The sequence below is a fragment of the Schistocerca nitens genome, chromosome 10 (genome assembly GCF_023898315.1).
Source record: "Schistocerca nitens isolate TAMUIC-IGC-003100 chromosome 10, iqSchNite1.1, whole genome shotgun sequence".
Lineage (NCBI taxonomy): Eukaryota > Metazoa > Arthropoda > Insecta > Orthoptera > Acrididae > Schistocerca > Schistocerca nitens.
In genome coordinates this window covers 148,908,266-148,933,297 of record NC_064623.1, presented here as the reverse complement: position 1 = coordinate 148,933,297, position 25,032 = coordinate 148,908,266, and the positions used below count along the sequence as shown (strand labels likewise).

Genomic DNA, 25,032 nt, shown 5'->3' with positions numbered 1-25,032 from the left:
CTAATCTTCTGTCATTACTCACAAATGATGGCCCACCAAGGTCAATAGGAAAAGAGTGTGATACCTGGGACCCTAACCTACTTTACGCCACTGTACAAGTGTTTTAAAAACCTCTCGTGAGTGACCTGCCCCTCCTTCTTGAAACCATCCCTCTTTTCGCCATCGAGAAGGAAATAACAATATCCAGAGATGGAAATAGTTTTGTATTCTACTTTTAATGTGGCTGATGATGGTATTGGGAACTGGAAATTAGTCTCCTGGAAGGAAGTACTGGCAAGTCATTCTCACTCCCTGCTACTTCACAGTTTTCCCGAGTGAATTCACCTTCCGATGTAATTAACTAGTTTGAAACGTAGGCTGCCCTTAGAAGAGATGCAGACTAAACATTAACAGAAGAAAAGATAGAATCAAATATAATTATGGACTAAAAAGCAAATGTACCTGTGCAACTCGATAGTGACCCACATTCAGGGCATACTGCAACCAAGATACAAGATGATTGTTTGTTGCGGCAAGTGCTGTGTGAGTGCACATATAACTGGTGCACAGTCCAACCAGATCCTGAAACAGGCATACACAGTTACTTATAAACAATACCATCTCAATAATGTAATCACAACGAAGAGGTGTGAGGTGAGAGAGAGGTGAGAGGTATGAGGTGAGAGAGAGGTGAGAGGTGAAGTGAGGTGAGGTGGGAGGAGGTGGGAGGAGGTGGGAGCAGGTGGGAGGAGGTGGGAGGAGGTGGGAGGAGGGGGAGAGCATTCACTTTACAACTTGGAAGCAACTAACAAACACGAGGAAAGGCAACCACCAAGCTATAGCTAGCTGATATCTGGCTGGGGTTGTTGTGACACTCGTGGACCAATTGCCGTGTGTGACTTTTCAAGCTTTCCTGGCAAATTTGTTATAAATAGTCTTCACATGATTGCCGTCGGATGATGATGTGCAAATTCCACAATATTTTCTTGGAGCATCTGTCTTCAGGTGGTTCAACATTGCTGGTGGCTAGGTGCGACACATTGAACCACTTGAAGATGCTGGACAGTTGCCCTGAAGAGACATTGTGGAATTTGCGCCAGGATTTTTGGCACAGGGCATTTTCGTATGATGCCATCTGCAAATCATAGTGCATCAGCAATTTCCATGTCTTCGCATTCTTTGCAAGCGTCTTCTATATACAGGGCATCGACGTGCGGATACTGTCAGTCGCACCTAGCCACTGGCAAGGTTGAACCACCTGAAGATGTCTCGACAGTTGCTCCGAGGAAATATTGTGAAATTTAGACAATGTCATCCGGCAGCAAACCCGTGAAGACTATTTGTAATTGTCTGTATGCTTGGATGTGGGAGATACTATACCTAAACTAGAAATAGAGTGGTGCTCAAAAGCTAGCAACCTCTATGCACTGTTATACATGTTGTACACTGCATAACAATCACCCATAGCCTAAGTGGTTGGCAGTCATAATTTTTTTTTTAAATTATAGATTATGACTCATAATTTTTGCTGCCCTAGTAACACTGACAAAAAAGTTAAGATAGCGGTTTTAAGCTTCAGATGTTATACATAGTCTCCCCCCACCTGAGTACAATGTGCACCAATGTTCATGTAACCACGTGAAGCTGTCAGAAAAGTCCTCCTTTGATGATGGTCAGACTTTACATACACTTTTCTCTTTATCAAAACATTCTGTAGCATGTCTTTAACACATGATTCAGAGATGCTGCGACACAACAATATTGACATACCTATGGCCACATGTCCACTACATAACACTGCCCGCTCACAACTGACTGGTTGAATGCACATCTGCTGCTTACAGTTGTCAGTTCACCTTCCTCATTCCTTCACAACCTCAACATGTTCCCTCCCATCCGCTTCACTCGGTCCTCCTCCAGCCAGTGTGCCCCCTCCCTGGAAGTTGACCGCCACCTCTCTGATGACTCCATCCACACCTGTGTCCAAACTAAATCCACCAACAGTGGCTGAATTTTCATAGCTAGCTGTCATCCCTTCTACACCAAAAAATTCCTCCCAAAAAATCTGGTCATCTGGAGATGATGTACCTGCAATGACAAGAACTCTCTTGCCCATTACATTGAATGTCTCACAAACACCTTCACAGACAGGCATTATCTTCCAGATCTATTTAGCAAACAGAATTTCCTTGTTACATCTTCACAGCCTCCAATCCTCACATCATCCCCAAGCACCAGCTACAAAGGAGCACCTCTTTCGTTGCCCAACATCACTCCAGACTGGAACAATATCATGCTCTCAAATGAGAGACATCATACTCAAGATGCTTCCCATCCCTTCTGAAGTGCTGCTCCATCACCCATCCAACCCCCACAACATCCTAGTCCAACTATATGCCACTCCCAACATGAACCGCTTGCCACATGGATAATATCTCTACGGAAAACCCAGGCACAAGACCTTCCCAATCCACCCACACACAGTATTTCCTATTCCAGTCCTGTCACAGACATACCTATCCCGTCAGAAGCTGGGCCACATGTGAAAGCAGCCATGACATATACCAGCAGTGCTGCAATTACTGCACAGTTTTTCATACGGTTATGCCTACCAACCAGCTGTCCACTAGGATAAATAATCAATCACCACTCTGTAGCACAACATGCAGCTGTGCATAACATGCTTGATTTCAATGGGTGCTTCACAGCCCGGGCCATCTGGATCCTCCCCTCTACCACCAGCTTTCCTGAAATGCACCAATGTGTGTTATCCTTACAACAAACAATGGAAAATCCAGGATGGAATAATGACAATACTATGAAAAGCTGCTACTCACTGTGTAGTGGATATGCTGACCTGCAAACAGGTACAACAAACAGATTACTAATCAAGTTAGTCTTTGGCCAGAAGGCCTTCTTGTGAATTTGACCACAAATTCGTGCAAACGCAGGTCATACACACATAGCCACTGTCTCTGGCTGTTGAAATCAGACTGCAAGCAGCAGCACGACAGGAGAAGCAGTCTGGGTGGCAAGGGTAAGCTGGACCCTGGGAGGGGGGAGGGATAGCAGGGTAGAAGCTGAGGACGGTAAAATGCTGTTTGTGGGAGCATACAGGGATGAGGTGGGGAGAGCATATGGCAGCCTGGCAGCTAGGTGAAGCCAGGAGGTTAGACAGGGGGCAGGTGGGAGGGAAGAAGGGGTGGAAAAAGAGAAAAATAAAAGAAGATTGTAGGTGCGTTGGTTGTATAGGAAGCTGCATATCGCAGGAATGGAACAGGGAAGGGGATAGGTGGGTGACTAACCAAGGATGGGGCCAGGAGGGCTACGGCAATGTACAATATATTGCAGTGAGAGTTCCCCAACTGTGCAATTCAGAAAAGCTGGTATTGGTAGCAATGATCCAGATGGCACACGGTGTGAAGCAGTCATTAAAATGAAGAATGTTGTATTTGGCAGTGTGCTCAGCAACTGAGTGGTCCAGCTCTTTCTTGGGCACAGTTTGTCAGTGCCCATTCATGCGGACAGACAGCTTGTCGGTTGTTATGCCCATGTAGAATGCAAATGCAGCACACTGGTTGCAGCTTAGTTTGTAGATCATCTGACTGGTTTCACAGGAAGCCCTGCCTTTGATGGGATAGGTGATGTTTGTGACCGGACAGGAGTAGGTGGTGATGGGAGGAAGTATGGTACAGGTCTCACATCTAGATCTATTACAGGGATAGACTTAAGCTGCAAGATCTGTCCAATACATCCTCCCAACATATCTACTCCAGTCCGGTCACAAGCATCACCTATCCCATCAAAGGCAAGGCTACCACTGAAACCAGTAAAGCGATCCACAAGCTAAACTGCAACAACTGTGCTGAAGCCTAAATAGGCACAACAACCGACTGTTTGTTCACACGAATGGCCACTGAAAAAACTGTGACCAAGAAACAACTGGACCATCCAGTTGCTGAGCAGGCTGCCCAAAACCATATTTTTCATTTTAATGGCTGCTTCACAGCCTGTGCCATCTGAATCCTTTCTACGAACACCAGCTTTTCTTAGGTGCACAAGTGGGAACTCTCGCTGTAATACATCCTTCGATCCCGTAACCCTTCTGGCCCCAGCCTTCATTAGTCATCGTCCTTCACCCACCTATCCCCGTACTTGTTCCCACTCCGGCACTAAACAGCCTTCTATTCCACTAACGCACCCACAATCTTTTTACTTCCCTCCTTTTCCACTCCCCACATGGAGAGTAGCAATCTTTCCTTTTCATAATATTGTCATTATTCCATCATGGATTTTCCATTGTTTGTTGTAAGGATAACACGCATTTGCACAGTCCAAAAAAGCTGGTGGTGGAGGGGAGGATCCAGATGGCCCGGGTTGTGAAGCAGCCACTGAAATCAAGTTGTTATGTTCAGCTGTTATGATCCACTTTGGCAGTTGGCCATTAGTTTTAGTGGACAGTTGTCTGGTAGTCATAACAATATAAAACACTGTGCAGTGATTACAGCACAGCTGGTATGTGACATGACTGCTTTCACAGGTGGCACAGCTCCTGATGGGGCAGGTGCGCCTGTAACAGGACTTGCTGTGGGAATGGATTGGGCAGGTCTTGCTCCTGGGTTTTCCACAGACACAGAGATATTATCCCTGTGGGAAGCAGTTCGGATTGAGTGTGGTACATGACTAGACTAGGACGTTGTGGAGACTGGGTGGGTGATGGAACAGCACTTACGAAGGGATGGGAAGAATGTTGAGTAGGACGTCCCTCATTGCAGGGTATGACGATGGATGAAGTCCTGATGAAGGAAGTAGTAGAGTCATTCCAGTCCGGGGTGGTATTGCGCAACGAAGAATGTGTTCCTTCTGGGGGATAGTGCCTGTCTGTGAAGGCCTCAGTGAGAGATTCACCGTAATGGGCAAGGGAGTTATTGTCATTGCATACATGCCATCTTCAGGTGGCCAGGCTGTATGAGAGGGTTTTTTTGGTGTAGAAGGGATGGATGCAGGTACTGTTGGTGGTTGGTGGGTTTAATGTGGGCTGAGGTGTGGATGGGGCCATTAGAGAGTAGGTGGTCAACATCCAGGAAGGTAACACATGCGGTGGAGGGGGGCCAGGTAGCGAAGGAATGAGGATAGTGTCTTGGCCCTGAGTCCAGATCATAAAGATATCATCAATGAACCTGTACAAGAAACAGCAATTTGGGGTTTTGGGAGGCAAGGAAGGTTTCCTCTACATGGCCCATCAACATGTTGACATACAAGGGTGCCATCTAAGGTAGATGAGGAATGATGTAGGGGTTTTAGAGTCTGAAAGACATTGGGAGAGGTAGTGCTCAATAGCGGCAAGACCATAGACACGAAGTATGTCGGTGTACTGGAAGTGGTGTAAATAGTGATGAGTGGGGATCCAGAAACTGTGCAGATAAAAGTTATCCTAATAACACATTCTCACAAAATCATCCTGGCCTCAATCTATGCTAACCTACTCTCCCCCCACACCTTCAGTAACAGCTTCCCCCTTTCTGATCACCTCTTCCCAATTTCACCTCACTCTCATTATGTGCTGCACTCTGTCAATTCAACGCATCCACCTGTCTTTTCCCCACCTCTGCTTTTTCTCTTTTTCTGCTTACCACCCCTCCCCTCCTCTTTCCCTCAACCTCCTCACACTGTGCCTGGGTGCCTTGTCCTGCCACTATCTAGTCCCTGCACACTCCACCAGGTAGCACTGATTCTTCTCCCCCACACATACCCTGCTATCCCTCCCCCTTACCCACCCCTCTCCAGATTGCTGCCTCTGTTCAATGCACGGCTGCATTCTGGCCGGAGTGGATGTGCATGAAGTGTGCTTGCTTTTGCAAGTGTGTGTGTGTGTGTGTGTGTGTGTGTGTGTGGTGCACACGTGCTGGGGGTCTCCATTCTGTGCTGGGGGTCTCCATTCTGAAGGAGGCTATCGCTGAAAGCTCAAATATATAACAGTCAACAGTCTTTTTGCCATGCAGAAAATATAAATCCAATATCACTGTAAGATGAACCCTGTATGAATAAATACTACTGTCCCCACATTCTGGGGTTAATTTCATGCCTGTGCCAGTGTCTGTTAATGAGGTGAGGCACTCTTCTTTCTGTTGTGAAGGTATAAACTCAATCCATACAAGAAGGATGCTATAATGCCACAATACTTTACTCATTCAAGTATAATTTTATACTCCACATGATGAAAGGCTACAGCAAAGTCACAAAATATATCAACAGGATAACTCTTTCTCATTTAGCTCTGCTATCACTTTGTTTGCCTGGTCTTGCATTGATTTCTCTACATAGAATAATTTAAAAAAGCCAAACTTGGAGGCCATCAACAATTTGTGCTCAATTAAATTAACCAATATTCTATTGCAGTCCACTTTCTCAAATACTTCTGAGAAGACTGGAAGGAGTGAAATAGTTCTGTAATTAGATGTGGTTTGCTTATCTCTGGTTTTGTAGATGGGCACTACTACAGAATATTTAAGTCTGCCATGAAATATGCCAAGGGTCATTGCTGCTGCTGATTATAGGTTTGAGGAGACTAGATGGGTAATGTCGTCCAGTCTTCTATTCACACGCCAGGACGGAATCAGTGTTCTCTATGTATCTTTGCCTAGTGTTTTACATGTACAAATGAGGGAAAGTTTTTTAAATGTTTTTGGAGTGTGTACCTGAGACAGGACATGGCTACCAGCCCAGTATTCATCTAGAGGGATGTGAGAACTGTAAAAACCACATCTGGTTTGGCTGGTACACTAGCTAGTGTTGCTGGGGGCCAGCGCACCTCCCTGTCCTGCAAGCAGGCACTTTAACATGGTTACTGGTTGATTACGAAGATAGCTTATGATAAACCTATCAAGCCACCACTTAATTTTAATATACTGCCAGAAAAAAAAGAAAAAAAAATCTTCAGAGCCAGCACAATTAGTACCTTTCAGTGACATGAGAAATTCTATAGTCTCCTGAGGGGCTGTATTTTTGAACCTAACGTCCACTGATGGTGCATGCACTGTCTGTCTTTATAGGTGGACGTAATGCTTGCTGCCACTGCCAGAAAATACTTTCGGAATTTGGTGGCCAACAATTTGAAACTGTCACCATTTCTCCCAGAGCTATTTTCTGAGACCTCAAATTTCATTTGGGTCACTATTTTTGCTTATTTCTTGTTTTAATAATGGTCCAAACAGTTTTTGCCTACTCTTGGAGTGTTTTATATTTTGAGCACAGTACAAGAGTTTTGCTTTCTGTAATGACAGACTGGAGCATTTTACAATGCTGGTGGTAATTTTGTTTCAAATCTTGATTACTGCTTGTCCTCTGTATTAGGCAGAGCTCTCTCACCTCAGTACAAGATGCTTTAATCTCAGGAGTTATCCACACCTCATCCTTGCTTCCGTTCAGTTTTGACCTTTTTTGTTTAAGAGGGTTTTAATTTTCCATTAACACTGCCTGTTCAATAAATTTCTCCCAGCATCCATAATGCAATTTCTGAGTAAACACTTTGATCAAGTCATCATTTAAGACTCTGCAATATAACCCTTGCCCTTTGCGATTTGTACCTAAGTAGCAAGTATAATTCATTATTAACTTCTAGCCATCATGGTTTTACAGCTAAATCACAGCAAGTTGTTGGGATTGAAAACAATTTATCAATAGCTGTTGCAATATGTGTTTTAATCCTTGTAAGAAAGTATTTAACTGTGGAAAATGATCCATGTTGAACATCAACAACTCCACATGCCCTCAGTCATTACTACCTGACAGAAAATCAACATTAAAGCCTCAAAAAACTATGATCCTCCAGCAAAGTCTACATACATTACTAAAACTGTTTCTAGTTGTTTTATGTAGCTTCCTGTTAGAAGCCTATAAATTGCCAGTACTACAAGTCTGTGTGTTTCCTGATACAATATTGTGGCACAACATCCATAAAGCTGTTCAACATATTTGTTAAATCCACAACCACCTTCTTATTCAGTGTACACAAGTAGGAAATCAGCATGTACACAGCATGTACACAGCATCTGTTCAATTTCACTGATTTCCATGTGGTGTTCTGATTTGCACAAGAAATCTCCCAAAATTTTTTTTCCTGTACGGATTTGAGAAATTCATCCCTTTTATTTTTGAGTCATCTTTTATTTCGATGGAGGGCACAAAATACTTTTTCTTTAATGTCCTTGGCTTTGTTCACGTTTTTATACAGTAAAACCTCATTTTTACGTTCCCGCATTTTACATTTTCCCACTTTTTACGGTCATTTTTGTCGGTCCCAACATAAGTCCTATTCTTTCAACGGAATGCTTTCCCGTCATTAACAGTACTGTGTTACGACATTTCCTACATTTTAGGTTTTCTTTGACATTATCATTGTCAATATGTTGGGTCATGGCTGCTTGTATTATAGGCTCACAGTGTTTGGAAGGCTCGGGAAGTATGTCGAGTCCCTGACTTAATGATAATCATGATCTGATAACAGTAACCCTAATAGCAACCTTCCTACAGCGCACTGTGTTGTATTACAACAGCTTTAACTTAATTTCATTACTATATTAAAAATGAAGAAATTCCTCTGGCTGTGTTTAAGGTGTTGATTTTATTTTGGCAACTAGTTTCAACATTGTAACAACGTCATCTTCAGGTCCATACACCTGTTGACATCAACTGCATGCAGCTGACGTCAACAAGTGTATGGGCTTGAAGATGATGATGTTAGAATGTTGAAACTAGTTGCCAAAATAAAATCGACACCTCAAATACAGCTGGAGGAATTTCTTCATTTTTAAAATAAATTTGTACCAGCTGACACCCCACTGTCCTCCATTTCAACTATGGATGTACGAAGATAATTTCATTCTCATTTATACAAATAAACACTGCTTTTGAAGACGGTCATCTCTATAATGGACATGGACACATTTGTGTGGGCACATGACAGTAAGGTCTTTAGCGCCTGTACAAAAACAGATTGAGACGAGTGTCAATAAAATACACAAAACAGGAAGATAAAACAGTACGTACGACACAAGTAACAGAAGTTGGAAAACTATGTGCATACCCGCACAGGACCACGGAACAAAGTACAGGGTTATTACAAATGATTGAAGCGATTTCACAGCTCTACAATAACTTTATTATTTGAGATATTTTCACAATGCTTTGCACACACATACAAAAACTCAAAAAGTTTTTTTAGGCATTCACAAATGTTCGATATGTGCCCCTTTAGTGATTCGGCAGACATCAAGCCGATAATCAAGTTCCCCCCACACTCGGCGCAGCACGTCCCCATCAATGAGTTCGAAAGCATCGTTGATGCGAGCTCGCAGTTCTGGCATGTTTCTTGGTAGAGGAGGTTTAAACACTGAATCTTTCACATAACCCCACAGAAAGAAATCGCATGGGGTTAAGTCGGGAGAGCGTGGAGGCCACGACATGAATTGCTGATCGTGATCTACACCACGACCGATCCATCGGTTTTCCAATCTCCTGTTTAAGAAATGCCGAACATCATGATGGAAGTGCGGTGGAGCACCATCCTGTTGAAAGATGAAGTCGGCGCAGTCGGTCTCCAGTAGTGGCATGAGCCAATTTTCCAGCATGTCCAGATACACGTGTCCTGTAACGTTTTTTTCGCAGAAGAAAAAGAGGCCGTAAACTTTAAACCGTGAGATTGCACGAAACACGTTAACTTTTGGTGAATTGCGAATTTGCTGCACGAATGCTTGAGGATTCTCTACCGCCCAGATTCGCACATTGTGTTTGTTCACTTCACCATTAAGAAAAAATGTTGCTTCATCACTGAAAACAAGTTTCGCACTGAACGCATCCTCTTCCATGAGCTGTTGCAACCACGCCGAAAATTCAAAGCGTTTCACTTTGTCATCGGGTGTCAGGGCTTGTAGCAATTGTAAACGGTAAGGCTGCTGCTTTAGCCTTTTCCGTAAGATTTTCCAAACCATCGGCTGTGGTACGTTTAGCTCCCTGCTTGCTTTATTCGTCGACTTCCGCGGGCTACGCGTGAAACTTGCCCGCACGCATTCAACCGTTTCTTCGCTCACTGCAGGCCGCCCCCTTGATTTCCCCTTACAGAGGCATCCGGAAGCTTTAAATTGCGCATACCATCGCCGAATGGAGTTAGCAGTTGGTGGATCTTTGTTGAACTTCGTCCTGAAGTGTCGTTGCACTGTTATGACTGACTGATGTGAGTGCATTTCAATCACGACATACGCTTTCTCGGCTCCTGTCGCCATTTTGTCTCACTGCGCTCTCGAGCGCTCTGGTGGCAGAAACCTGAAGTGCGGCTTCAGCCGAATAAAACTTTATGAGTTTTTCTACGTATCTGTAGTGTGTCGTGACCATATGTCAATGAATGGAGCTACAGTAAATTTATGAAATCGCTTCAATCATTTGTAATAGCTCTGTATTGTGTCAGTAGTAAAACACTGACACAGAAAGAAAGTGGTATAAGGAGCTAAAACAAAATAGCATATGGACATGGCTGGCTGAAGGAAAAAAAAAGGGCCAGCCACTCTGCAACACACTAAAACCTTCAGCCTAAAAGTTTAGGCCAGAGCCCAGACACATCACAAAACTTTAAAACCTTAGTCACACTTGTCTCATCAGCTAAAATAAAGGGCAGATCCTCACCAATACTGGCTTCTACCCTTGCATCACGATCTAAAATTCACTCCGTTAAAATATGGCGGATAGAGATGTGCACACCACAAGCATCACGAAACGGGGGATCCTCTCGCCATAGTAAAAAGCTATGTGTGACAGGGCAGTGCCCAATTCTAAGACATGTCATGGTCACTTCATCCTGCCTGAGCAACTGGCAGGAGGAACGCCACGGGCGGGTTGTTGATTTCACCAATCGCAGCTTATTGGCCGACATCGCCAGCCATTCTCATTCCACAAGACACCTGCCTATCCTGCCGTTGGAGCAAGTCCAGTTGGTCACATATCAGCCGGACCAACTCCTCAGCTGGGTACAGGTTCTCTAATGATTGTAAGGCAGTAAGGGAATCAGAGCAAATGAGAAACCATTTGTCCCAAATACGACGCATCTGCTCCAGTGCTTCAGGATTGTGTGGAGCTCCGCTGAGAAAATGGCATCCTTCTCAGGAAGGCGAATCCTGATGAAATGGTCAGAGAACAGGACAGAGCAGCCAACAGAATGCCCTTGTTTGTAGTCATCAGTGTACACTACTGCGAAACTGTGATGCATATTTAAAACGTTAAAAAACAGACTGAAATGTAAAATCTGATGTACAATCTTTCTTAAAATTCATCAAGTCTACAATAAGTCTGGGACTCCAGAGAAGCCAAGGTGAAAATCTGCTCCCACAGCGATGTAAAACATGAAGACCAACCACACCCATCTACAGAAGGCAATCCTGTGCACCAATCCAATATGCATTGCCTGTTGCCAAGGTAATCCTGTGCACGAATCCCATAGGGCCACATTGCCTATTGCCGGTTACAAAAATGCCTTTCCAATGGAGGCTGAGCAATGGTATGCGGGAGTGTGGACAGTTATATACCCCTGGCGCACCATACGTAGCTGTTGCCTGACGTGAAGTGGCAGTGCACCCGCCTCTGCACAGAGACTTGGTATGGAACTTGTCACAGTGGCCAACCATATCCCTTCATGGTACACCACGTACAACATCTTTAAATAAGAGGGTCTTGCAGACCCATACACTGTGCACCCATAATCGAGCTAAGATTGCACAAATGCCCTGTCAGACTGGAGCAGACAAGTCCTGGCTGCTCCCCATGTACTGTAGATAAGACATTTTAAAATACTTAAAGCGTTAAGTGATTGTTTCATCAGACGCATAAGATGTGGTAACTGCATAACCTTAAGAGTCAAATATGAGGCCCAGAATGGCTAAAAAGAACACACACAGACTTCTCGGTGGAAAACTTAAAACCACTCTTCAGTACCCATTCATCCAAATGTCGAAGAGTTAGTTGCAACTGACATGATGTCGTCGTGAGGGTTGAAGAAGAGCAAAACATGGAGAAGTCATCCACGAACAAAGAACACTTGACAGGACTTTACACTATGGACGTAATGCTATTAATAGCTATGATAAAGACAGTCACACTTAAAACGCTACCTTGTGGGACAGTGTTCTTCTCAAAGAGATCAGACAGGATGTTACCAACTCGGTATCTAAAATATCGTGGCAAGAGGAAGGACTCAATAAAAATGGGAAGACAACCACGAAAACCCCATTCGCGAAGCTGCTCCAGGATAAGATGTGTCCGAGTAGTATTGTATGGCTTCACGATGTTAAAAAATATACCTAGAAGGTTATGCCAGCATAGGAGAGCCTGTTATATAGCCATCTCCAGGGGGGGAAGATTATCAAAGGTGGAGCGATACCTCCTGAACCCACACTGAAAGCGACTAAGGAGTTGCCTGGATCCTAAGCTCCAGAAAAGGCAGCAGTTGACCATCTGCTCCAAGGTCTTCCCAATGCAGCTAGTGGGGTCAACACTACGGTAACTACTGGGGCATGTATGGTCTTTCCCAGGTTTTAAAAGACGAACTGCTATTGCCTCACGCCACGAGCCGGGAAAGTGACCTGACACCCAAATGATATTAAAAACTGCGTGGAGGATATATTTGTTTCACCTTATGACGTGCCGCAGCATACTGTAATGGATCCTGCCGTGACCAGGGGATGTGTCATGAGCCACAGACACTGCAGAATCCAGCTCCCACATGGGAAATAGACAGTTGTAATCTTCATCAGAGGTGGACCGGAAGTCCAAACTACACCTCTCAGCAACTGCTCTATGGCACTGGAAACCTGGACCCTGACTGGCTGTTGCAGTAACTGAGGCAAAATAGACCGGCATAGTTTGGGCAATGTCTCTTGGATTGGTTTGGAGCACTTGCCTCCTCTCATAGAAATTCTCCTGATAGTCTACCACACAATGGAACTTTTGGTGGAACAATTAATGGTGTTCAGGAACTGTTGCCACGACCTCTTCTTGCTCTCTCAAATAATTCGACGACACTTTGCCCTTGCCACCCGAAAGGCTGCAAGATTCTCTGCAGTTGGACAACACTTGAACCTTGGAAGACTCTTGAACCAACGCAGTCACATGGCTGGTCCTGATTGCAGAGTGGCATTCGGCACCCCACCAAGGGACAGTTTGCCTCTTCTGTTGACCCGTGGACTGTGGAATGGATGCTGCAGCAGCGTGGTGGATCATTTTGGTAGTACGATCCACCCATGCCTTGACATTCGCACAATGTTCAAACTGTGCCAACTGGCTATAAAGTGTCCAGTCAGCTCTACCGAGCACTCATTACAGCAGTTTCTTTTCGAGTTCCACCCCATCTGGCAGGTGAATCCAGATCGGGAAGTGACCACTTTCAAGTAAGTCATTGATCACTTCCCTCTGAGCAGTGTGAACAAGAGCTGAAGAGCAAAGCGAGAGATAAATGGCAGATAACGACCCAGTCGCTGTGCAGGGGTGAGTGCTCTGTCCCGCATTTACCAAGTATGTGCGTGATCACACGAGTAGCCTCTCAACTGCTCTACCCATGCGACAGGTAGTTGCAGAACCCCAAAGCACATTGTGTGCATTAAAATCACCACAGAGGATGAAGGGGTGGGGGATCTGTGTAATAAGGTCAATTACGGCCTCTTCATCAAGTGCATCATGTGGGGGCAAGAAAAGGAACATATTGTCAACGTGCACTGATACAGCAACTGCTTGTAAAGTCATCGTAAGTAAGGAAGGTGAGGAGTGGTAGTCAGTACTGACGAAAATGCCTATGCCCCTCTAGCTCTCTCTCCACTCAAGTCATCCTTTCTGTGGACTACATAGCCTCACAGCTCAGGGATGTACGATTGATGGAAATGAGTCTCCTGGAAACACAGACACAGTGGTCTACTCTGTGATAAGAGAGGGAGTTCCTCCATATGCATCCTGAACACCTGCAAGGTCCACTGTAGGACGGGAGCCATTTCATCGATGTGGTTTTAATTTACCCCTATCTTTGCACTGCACAGGTGAAGCACTTTTAGAGTGAGGGGGAGTGGAGGGGCTGCCTGGATCCAAGGCATCTAACTCCGTGATGTGCTCTCCATCAGTCAGCCGTGAAAGAATGATGTCCGATGGCAGTCAGGACAGCTTTTGACCCAAATGCCATGAACCTTTCCCTGCACCCTGTCCCTTCCAGGATGAGGGGGAAAGAGGGCACTTGAGGCACTCTGCTTGTTTTGTGCCTTCTTGACACTTACTACATAACTGTTGCTGGTCTTTCCTGTGATGGTTGCTTGGACTGCTTTATCCTTAATCATTTTGCCTTGGCATGTACACATGCAAGTATAGATGCTGGTGGTGAATGGTTGTACACCGGATGATGTCTGCATTGAGGTGTCAACCTTAGGAACAGTTTCTGCACCATGGCAGTATAAGAAATGGGGGGACAGGAGGTTTTGTTGCCTCATATTCCTTTTTGGCTTCAGCATAGGGGATCCACCTGGTAATTTATAGTTCCTGAATTTTTTGTTCCTCTGCAAAAACAAGGCAGTCTCAGCTCCAGGGTGGGTGGCTCCCAGAGCAGTTAACGCAGACTGCTGGAGACGGACAGTCAATCCCAGCTTCATGGGCCGCCTTTCTACATTTCCCTGCTACTCAACATGGTGTGACCAAAATGCTGGCATTTGTAGCACCCCATAGGGTTAGGTACATAAGGCCTAACACTAAGACACCTGCCATGATGTGGTCACGTAACATTGGAGAATTAAAGGTCACAATGAAGGTGGTGGTCTTCTCAACTTCTCCATTATTCCTATGCATCCTTTGCTCTATGTCCACTATCCCCTGTAATACCAATTCCTGTTTAAGTCTGGATATGTTGATACCCATAATGGCATGGCCTGTGACCACACCCTTGCTAGAGTTAATGGAGTTATGCAGTTCAACAGTTACATCATATTCATCCAATTTTTTGGTCTTTGTAAGTAGTTATACCTGCTTTGCCCTGTTAGTCTCGACCAGTAGGGAACACAGCTGCTTAATTTACTTCAGGCTTCCAGCAAGTCCTTCCGAGTCTTTATGGATTAAAAGGAGAACACATTTTCAAATGTCCCTTGTTTCCTCTTAATGACCAAAAACACATTTTGATGTATGACTCCTTCAGCCCTGTTACTATAATTCAACTGATGCAGGTTACCAGGAGGGCTAGCCTTCCTCATTCGTTTAGAGGATTGGGTGTGAATAATCCCAGGCCGTACACCCTTCCCACTGGCATGAGAAGAAGAAGATTTCGAGGGTTCCATTTCGGTCCCATGAGCAGCTAGGGAAACAAGGGTCCACTCAGATAGTGTGTGCCTAAGTAACCCTTCTACAACTGATGTGCGGCGGTTCCCCAGAGGTTGCCCACTAATGACTGTTCCATCTCAACACCTTGAGATTGAAATTTTTTTAATAGAGGTTTTTACCATCCTCATGATCTGGGCAGTCAAGCCAATATCCCCATTCCCTGCAACACACAACATTCCACTGCCGCGCCAAACAGTGGTTGTTGGATCAAGCCCAGAGCTTACGGTAACAGAAGACTGGCAGCACTTACCAGTCCCCAGCTCAGCAACCCCAGGGTTGCCAAGTCCGGACTCAGCAAATGAATGCTGAGCCCCTGAGGATGTCTCTACAATGGGCTTTCATGAATCATCATTACTTCTGTGTGAAATCCACTAAACCATATAGGCAGGTACAACCTGATGTCACACAAACATTCCCCATCAAGATGCTCCATAACATGACAATTTCCACCCTCTTCCTCACTTAGGACGTTTCTGATCCACATCAGCACCGTTTCAGTAACAAACTGTAGATTTCATGCCTATTGCTCTCTTCTCTGTTTACAAATACCGCAAACTTTAGTGTTTTAACCAAAATTTTGTTAAAAGTTTTATTCACCATAATTTTATGATTATCAATAATAAGTTCCACATTAAAACACGAATATCTTTTAATGTGATTTTACGAAAGACTTTTGCTTCCTGTACTTTATACTTTTGTGCATTATACACTTTTTGGGTCAGTCCACTGGAAAGTGTACAACGGGGGTTTTACTGTATTTAATTTTGCTAATAGCTGTTTCAACTGTAATTATATTTATTCTGAAGGTCTGTCTTTCAGATGAATGAAAGCTTCTGCCAAATAGCCTTGCAGGCTACTTCTTACCAGAAGCATTTAGATGAGAACTATGCTGTGTATGACAAGACCCAGAGAGGGGGAATGTACCAAACACATCCATGTGTACATATCCCAATTCCCAAGTTATTTCCCAAGCTCTGTAGTAATGTGTTCCACAGAAAGAGTCATACAAGGCTTATCATACCTCTCAAACAGTGGTACGATCTTCAGCAACATACCTGATGCTATCCAAATCTTGTTAATGATCATCTAACGGTAACAAGTGTAGAGCTCTGAAATACTGAGTTTGCTGAAATTGCAGAGTACCGACAGAAACACTGATTTGGGGGGAGGGGGTGTCCTTCATATAACATTGGAAGTTAGCCAATCATCACCATGATGCTCATTCATTTTAAATGGATTACGTACTATGGTTTCTTCTCAATCCATCACCATCAGTTTCTTGGAGATGTGTTCCATGAATGAACCTAATTAAAAGGGTTTTTCTTCTTATGCCATGTGTGTTTCATTTCACCTTCTCCATAAAACATCATCAGTGGCAATTTTTTGAGATCTTTTATCACGTAAGTGCTGACCTAGAGTTATACATTATTATCCTTTATACACAGGACATCTGAATTTTGGTGTCTGTGAGAACACTTCACTTAAAACTTCAATTTCAACTTTTTTTTTTTTTAAATGTGTCAGTTCTGAAGGAGGTCATTATTACATCAGGCTACATTTTCAATTACTTTATTCTGCACTGCTAGTTTCGAGCACGGCCCATTGTCAAGTACTTCTATGGTGACAGATGAGGATATATTGTCCTCATCTCATCAAAAAACTGAGCACCATCCATATTTGTGCATGCTATGGTTGTCAATGTTCATAACCTTGTAATACAAGACTATAAATCACACTTATCAAGCAAATGATGTAAGTGTGATTTACAGCCAGGCATTAAAAGATGATGTACACTGATGACCACACTACGCACAAAGATACATGGCAAGTGATTCTCTGATAAGATGGGAACAATGCAGCTAAATCTGTTACAACAGATGCACTTGAGAATAGGCTTTGTCCAAAACAGCAGGATGGAATGATGTAATTTAAAATACAGCCATGTGGAATAACATCCCCTTTCAAATTTAGTGAGGCTGTGGTGCGCACCCTGAAGTAATTGATGTGTCACTCTTTTATGTTAACCTTTTACAACCTACTGAAACTCTGCTTCTACACTTTTCAAGGGACTTAAAAAAAGGGGGGATGCAAGATGCGGGAAAATGAAATGTAAAATGTAAGAAATTACTTTTTAAGCAATAAACGTAGTGTATATGACTCCCCTTGCATTTTCTTATTTTACGAATGATCTTTGTAAGTAATAGGCATTAAAACATTCGCCTGGGACTTGTTTATTAGATAATATACATTACCCGGATTTTGCACTGTATTTTGGTGCTGATTTAACTAGAACTGGAAAGCAGAAATGTTTGATTTCATTTCATTCATCATAATCGACATTTTTACAAAGGCTGCAACTTTTTCATTAATTACTTAGATAATGCTTGTGTAACTGCATCAGTGATGCAATTTTTCGTGCTTAGCATAATGTGTTTCGAGAATGTGATCTCATTCTCAGGCACAAATATTTACGTAAGCATTTTGAGTGATGTTCAAATGTTTTTTGTTTTGTGCCTCTTGCACTGTTGTCATCGTTTTGTAGTTATAAGGTACTGTGCCACCTCCATTATGCAGAAAACTGCACAGGGGCAAACCATTACACATACGCTGTTTATTTCTTAATTACCACAAGACGTACTTATGTAAACACCTGCACTTGACAATGAGAATGTTGTTGTTGTTGTTGTTGTTGTGGTCTTCAGTCCTGAGACTGGTTTGATGCAGCTCTCCATGCTACTCTATCCTGTGCAAGCTTCTTCACCTCCAAGTACCTTCTGCAGCCTACATCATTCTGAATCTGCTTAGTGTATTCATCTCTTGGTCTCCCTCTACGAATTTTTACCCTCCATGCTGCCCTCCAGTACTAAACTGGTGATCCCTTGATGCCTCAGAACAAGTCCTACCAACCGATCCCTTCTTCAAGTCAAGTTGTGCCACAAACTCCTCTTCTCCCCAATTCTATTCAATACCTCCTCATTAGTTAATGTGATCTACCCATCTAATCTTCAGCATTCTTCTGTAGCACCACATTTCAAAAGCTTCTATTCTCTTCTTGTCTAAACTATTTATCGTCCATGTTTCACTTCCATACAAGGCTACACTCCATACAAATACTTTCAGAAACGGCTTCCTGAAACTTAAATCAATACTCAATGTTAACAAATTTCTCTTCTTCAGAAACGCTTTCCTTGCCATTGCCAGTCTACATTTTATATCCTCTCTACTTCGACCATCATCAGTTATTTTGCTCCCCAAATAGCAAAACTCCTTAATTACTTTAAGTGTCTCATTTCCTAATCTAATTACCTCAGCATCACCCGACTTAATTCCAATACATTCCATTATCTTCGTTTTCATTTTGTTGATGTTCATCTTATATCCTCCTTTCAAGACACTGTCCATTCCGTTCAACTGCTCTTCCAAGTCCTTTGCTGTCTCTGACAGAATTATAATGTCATCGCCGAACCTCAAAGTTTTTATTTCTTCTTCTTGGATTTCAAAACCTACTCCGAACTTTTCTTTTGTTTCCTTTACTGCTTGCTCAATATACAGATTGAATATCATCGGGGACAGGCTACAATCCTGTCTCACTCCCTTCCCAACCACTACTTCCCTTTCATGCCCCTCAACTCTAGTAACTGCCATCTGGTTTCTGTACAAATTGTAAATAGCCTTTCGCTCCCTGTATTTTACCCCTGCCACATTCAGAATGTCAACATTGTCAAAAGCTTTCTCTAAGTCTACAAATGCTAGAAACGTAGGTTTGCCTTTCCTTAATCTAGCTTCTAAGCTAAGTCGTAGGGTCAGTATTGTCTCACGTGTTCCAATATTTCTATGGAATCCAAACTGATCTTCCCCGAGGTCGGCTCCTACCAGTTTTTCCATTCATCTGTATAGAATTCGCGTTAGTATTTTGCAGCTGTGACTTATTAAACTGATAGTTCGGTAATTTTCACATCTATCAACACCTGCTTTCTTTGGGATTGGGATTATTACATTCTTCTTGAAGTCTGAGGGAATTTCACCTGTCTCATACATCTTGCTCACCAGATGGTAGAGTTTTGTCAGGACTGGCTCTCCCAAGTCCTTCTTTCGACTTAGGTCTTCCAGTGCTCTGTCAAACTCTTCACACAGTATCATATCTCCCATTTCATCTTCATCTACCTCCTCTTCCATTTCCATAATATTGTCCTCAAGAACATCGCCCTTGTATAAACCCTCTATATACTCCTTCCACCTTTCTGCCTTCCCTTCTTTGCTTAGAACTGGGTTTCCATCTGAGCTCTTGATATTCATACAAGTGGTTCTCTTTTCTCCAAAGGGCTCTCTAATTTTCCTGCAGGCAGTATCTATCTTGCCCCTCATGAGAAAAGCCTCTACATCCTTACATTTGTCCTCTAGCCATCCCTGCTTAGCCATTTTGCACTTCCTGTTGATCTCATTTTTGAGACGTTTGTATTCCTTTTTGCCGGCTACACTTACTGCATTTTTGTATTTTCTCCTTTCATCAATTAAATTCAGTATTTCTTCTGTTACCCAAGGATTCCTACTAGCCCTCGCCTTTTTACCTACTTGATCCTCTGCTGCCTTCACTATTTCATTCCTCAAAGCTACCCATTCTTCTTCTACTGTATTTCTTTCCACCATTCCTGTCAATTGTTCCCTTATGCTCTCCCTGAAACTCTCTACAACTTCTGGTTCTTTCAGTTTATCCAGGTCCCATCTCCTTAAATTCCCACCTTTTTGCAGTTTCTTCAGTTTTAATCTACAATTCATAACCAATAGATTGTGGTCAGAGTCCACATCTGCCCCTGGAAATGTCTTACAATTTAAAATCTGGTTCCTAAATCTCTGTCTTACCAGTATATAATCTATCTGAAACCTTCTAGTATCTCCAGGGTTCTTCCATGTATACAACCTTCTTTCATGATTCTTGAACCAAGTGTTAGCTATGATTAAGTTATGCTCTGTGCAAAATTCTACTAGGCGGCTTTCTCTTTCATTTCTCAGCCCCAATCCATATTCACCTACTATGTTTCCTTCTCTTCCTTTTCCTACTGTCGAATTCCAGTCACCCATGACTATTAAATTTTTGTCTCCTCGCACTACCTGAATAATTTCTTTTATCTCATCATATATTTCATCAATTTCTATATCATCTGCAGAGCTAGTTGGCATATAAACTTGTACTACTGTAGTAGGCGTGGGCTTCGTGTCTACCTTGGCCACAATAACGCATTCACTATGCTGTTTGTATTAGCTTACCCGCACTCATTTTTTTATTCATTATTAAACCTACTCCTGCATTACCCCTGTTTGATTTTGTATTTATAACCCTGTATTCACCTGACCAAAAGTTTTGTTCCTCCTGCCACCGAACTTCACTAATTCCCACTATATCTAACTTTAACCTATCCATTTCCCTTTTTAAATTTTCTAACCTACCTGTCCAATTAAGGGATCTGACATTCCACGCTCCGATCTGTAAAACGCCAGTTTTCTTTCTCCTGATAATGAGGTCCTCTTGAGTAGTCCCCGCCCGGAGATCCGAATGGGGGACTATTTTACCTCCGGAATAGTTTACCCAAGAGGACGCTATCATCATTTAATCATACAGTAAAGCTGCATGCCCTCAGGAAAAATTACGGCTCTAGTTTCCCCTTGCTTTCAGCCGTTCGCAGTACCACAACAGCAAGGCCATTTTGGTTAGTGTCACAGGGCCAGATCAGTCAATCATCCAGACTGTTGCCCCTGCAACTACTGAAAAGGCTGCTGCCCCTCTTCAGGAACCACACGTTTGTCTGGCCTCTCAACAGATACCCCTCTGTTGTGGTTGCACCTACGGTACGGCTACCTGTATTGTTGAGGCACACAAGCCTCCCCACCAATGGCAAGGTCCATGGTTCGGGGGGGGGGGGGGGGGGGGGGGGGAGGAGAATATATTCTTGAAATGCATTGTGCTAAACATGGAAAAATACACAACTGGTGCAAGTGCTTCATTATTTAAATCATAAACATTTAAGCAGCACAAAGGAGAGCAGCAGTGTCAACTAGCAGTATTAGTGACTAAACAAAAAAACTTGCGAAGGTATTATGATGATCACAAAGCGACACATGCACTATAGACAGTTTGAAAACTGTTGTGACAGATCGTGATTTCTTTATTCACTTGAACATTTATAAATACTACTTTGAAGTCAGCGTAATTTTCTTTCAATTACATCAGTTCCTTCTCCGTGAACATTGTTTCATAAAGTATAAATTGTGGGAAAATTACAGGTATATTAATGCAAAAATGGGTGCAAATTAATGTTATGAACATAGGAAATTTGACACAGGGCATTAAAATAGGTTGTAAACAACAGGAAAATGTTAATTCCTGAAATGTAAAGTGGGGTTGTACTGTACCTCAAAAAATTCTCTCTTGACACTTATGCTTTGTTTTTGTGATAAATTGCAAAGACTGTATCAGGACTTGATATTTTCCATATCAGAGTTTTCCTACAGGTTTTACAATACCTGTACAAAGGAAAAAGCTTACACTGTGCATAAATAAGAACGTAAATACATAAAGTTTTATTAATGATAGTTGTTTCAACAGTCTACTAAAGTTCTTTGATTCTATTTGGTATTTAGATAGAAATCAATGATATAAAGAATAAAGAAAAAGGTGCAATGTACAGCCTTCTAAATGTCTGATGAGTTTGTATGTATATCTATTCTTGAGCAAACGAATGATGTGTTTTAAATGTTTGGATGACAATTTCCATATTTGGTTCTCAGTTGTGTGAAAATATACTATACAACTTTTGTCAAGAACATCTGTTAAGAATTTTGCTTTCATCATTAATAAATCCTACTACTAAATTCTGACCTTTCCCTATCACAGACAGTGCCTCGTAATCTCTCTCACCAATTCTAGGCTACGTAAGCAATGTTTTTGGGCTATACAAGCAATGTTTCACCTATTAAGTGTGACTATTTTTTTCATTCCACAATGTTCTGTTGGCATCCGATGTGAATTGTCTTTGGGCACAAATAATGGTGTCAAACTGCACAGCAGACACCTTATAGTGAAAAGAATAATTTGATTCATCACCACACAACACAATATGGGCTACTGAGCCAATGATATGCATTTATAGATACACTTTTCAAAACACTCGCAGATGAAAGTGAGAGAGACAGTAGAGGAACAGCATGGTACACACAGCTCTATGTCCTGTTTCAGAGGAGGCAGGGGGAGGGGGGCAGGATTTTGTGTAACTGCCACCTTCTGCGAAAGGAAGTGTGACCAGTGCTTTATCCCCAAATCTCCAAAGATGAGATACTGCCAGGATCAGACCTTGTGCAAAATTGATCTTACTGGAAAAATTAATAAGGACAGATGCTTCTATCATTCCTGTGAGGGAGTATGTCTACAACACTAACTGGGTTGACAACATGGGAGGAGTCAGTTGAGGAGGATCTCTTACGGCCACTTGCCACAGAAAGACCAACAGTTAAACAAGGTCTCACTTCTAGACAGACGGCATTGGAGAGCTGATGCGTTGTGCAGCTGTCTCTGTAGGACCAGTCTCTGCTCATAATGCCAGTTTTGTGCACTTCTGAGGCCACAGTCAATGCAGAAAACTGTCACATTATGCAGGTAAATTCTCATCGTATAGCAAAACCCTGTCACGGTTGAATCATTTATTTTTTAAATTTTCCATAATTTGGAGATTTTGAGTTTGGTTTGCATGGACAAAATAAAGACAGATCCAAGCACAGTATTCACTGACGTGACTTAACTCATGGGATAGTGATATGCACACATACGGATGGCAGTAATATTGCATATGCGAGATATAAAACTGCAGTGCGTTGGAGAAGCTGTCATTGTACTCAGTTGATGCATGGGAAAAAGTTTCTGGCATAATTATGGCCACGCAATGGGAATAAACAGACCTCCGAAGCGGAATGGTAGTTGGAGCTAGACACATGGGACATCCCATTTCGGAAATCATTAGGGAATTCTATATTCTGGGATCCACAATGTCAAGAATATGCCGAGAAAACCGAGTTTCAGGCATTACCTTTCACCATGGGTAATGCAGCCACTGACTGCCTTCTTTTAACAACCTAGGGCAGCAGCATTTGTGTACAGATGTCAGTGCTAACAGACAACACACTGCATGAAATAACTGTAGAAATGAATGTGGGAAATACAACAAAAGTAGGCGCTGGTACAGTGTGGCACAATCTGTTCTTAATAGGCTATGGCAGCAGATGACCGATGCGAGTGCCTTTGTTAACAGCACGACATCGCCTGTAGTGCCTCTCCTAGACTCGTGACTGAACTGGTTGGACCCTAGAAGCCTGGAAAACTGTGGCCTAGTCAGATGTGTCACGATTTTAGTTGGTAAGAGCTGATGACAGGGTTCGAGTATGGCCCAGACCTCACGAAGCCACGGACCCAAGTTGTCATGAAGGCACTGTGGTGGTTCCATAATGATATGGGCTGTGTTTACATAGAATGGACTGGGTCCACTGGTCCATATGGACTGATCATTGTCTCAAAATGGTTATATTTAGCTACTTCAAGACCATCTGCGGCCATTCATGGACTTCACATTACCGAAGTACAATGGAATTTTTATGGAAGACAATGCGCCATATCACCATGCCATAATTATTTGCAACTAGTTTGAAGAACATTAGGGGCAATTCGAGGGTACGATTTGGCCACCTGGATGGTTCAACATGAATCCCATTGAAAATTTATAGGACATAATCGAGAGGTTAGTTCATGCCCAAAATCCTGCATCAGCAGCATTTTTGCAATTGTGGACAGCTACACTGAGAGGCCTTCCATCCCAGACAACAGATCAGCTCAGAATAAGAATCATACTCTAAGCAGAATTCCATTATACCTAGCTGATTGTGGGAGATACAACAAAATTCTGTGTTACTTTCCAGTGAGAGGACACATTTTTTTACCCTGTAATAGATATTTCGGCATTATAAAAAGGAAACTAAGTAAATAGGACAGGTTGTTTACTGCGCGTTAGTGTCACAGAAGTCATTCTTACAAGTTCTAAACAAGGTCAATTTCTTGCTAGAGAGGTTGCTGCTAATGAGATAACCGACTTCAAGTCACGGTGGCAGGCGTACTGCTAAAAGATAAGAATTGCTGATTAAATTCGAGGTATTGAAAGATAAGGGAAGGTGGTGATACTTTGTTTTCGATAACACAAGAAAGTGTTGGTTAACATCTTATACAATGATCAGTGGTCTGATTACACTTTTTTGTTCTGGGCATCCAACATGATCCACTGACTGAAAAACGAGCTGACCCATCTGGAAAGATTCCAGTTAGGTCCAATAAAATCATGGCCTCGGAAAACTCCAACGTCATCTGCTGCCGAACATCTCTCTTTCTATGAAAAAATTCTGAAGTGGCCTATAAAGAACAAGAGCTGAGATGAATGAATGGACTGTCAAACACTGACTATCTTTGGACAGTTATGCATTAGCATTGTGAAATATAAATATTCAAATGTATGCAATCAAAATAATGTTAATTTTGTTAAGAAGGTGTGTGTAAGTTCAGTTATCTTTTACATATATTTTTTAAGTCAATAGTTCCCAGCTTTTAATGATTAACTACACATCCAAAAAATAGCA

The 25,032-nt window shown here is 42.7% G+C and overlaps 1 protein-coding gene across 1 annotated transcript in view; it reads right to left on the bottom strand.

Moving 5' to 3' along the window:
* The window catches only part of LOC126210053 (BTB/POZ domain-containing protein 17), a 141,103-nt gene that overhangs the window by 65,697 nt on the left and 50,374 nt on the right, over window positions 1-25,032 (bottom strand). Inside the window, exon 5 of the mRNA XM_049939170.1 lies at window positions 442-561. Coding sequence (XP_049795127.1) covers window positions 442-561 — 120 coding nt within the window. The remainder of the gene's footprint in view (window positions 1-441; window positions 562-25,032) is intronic.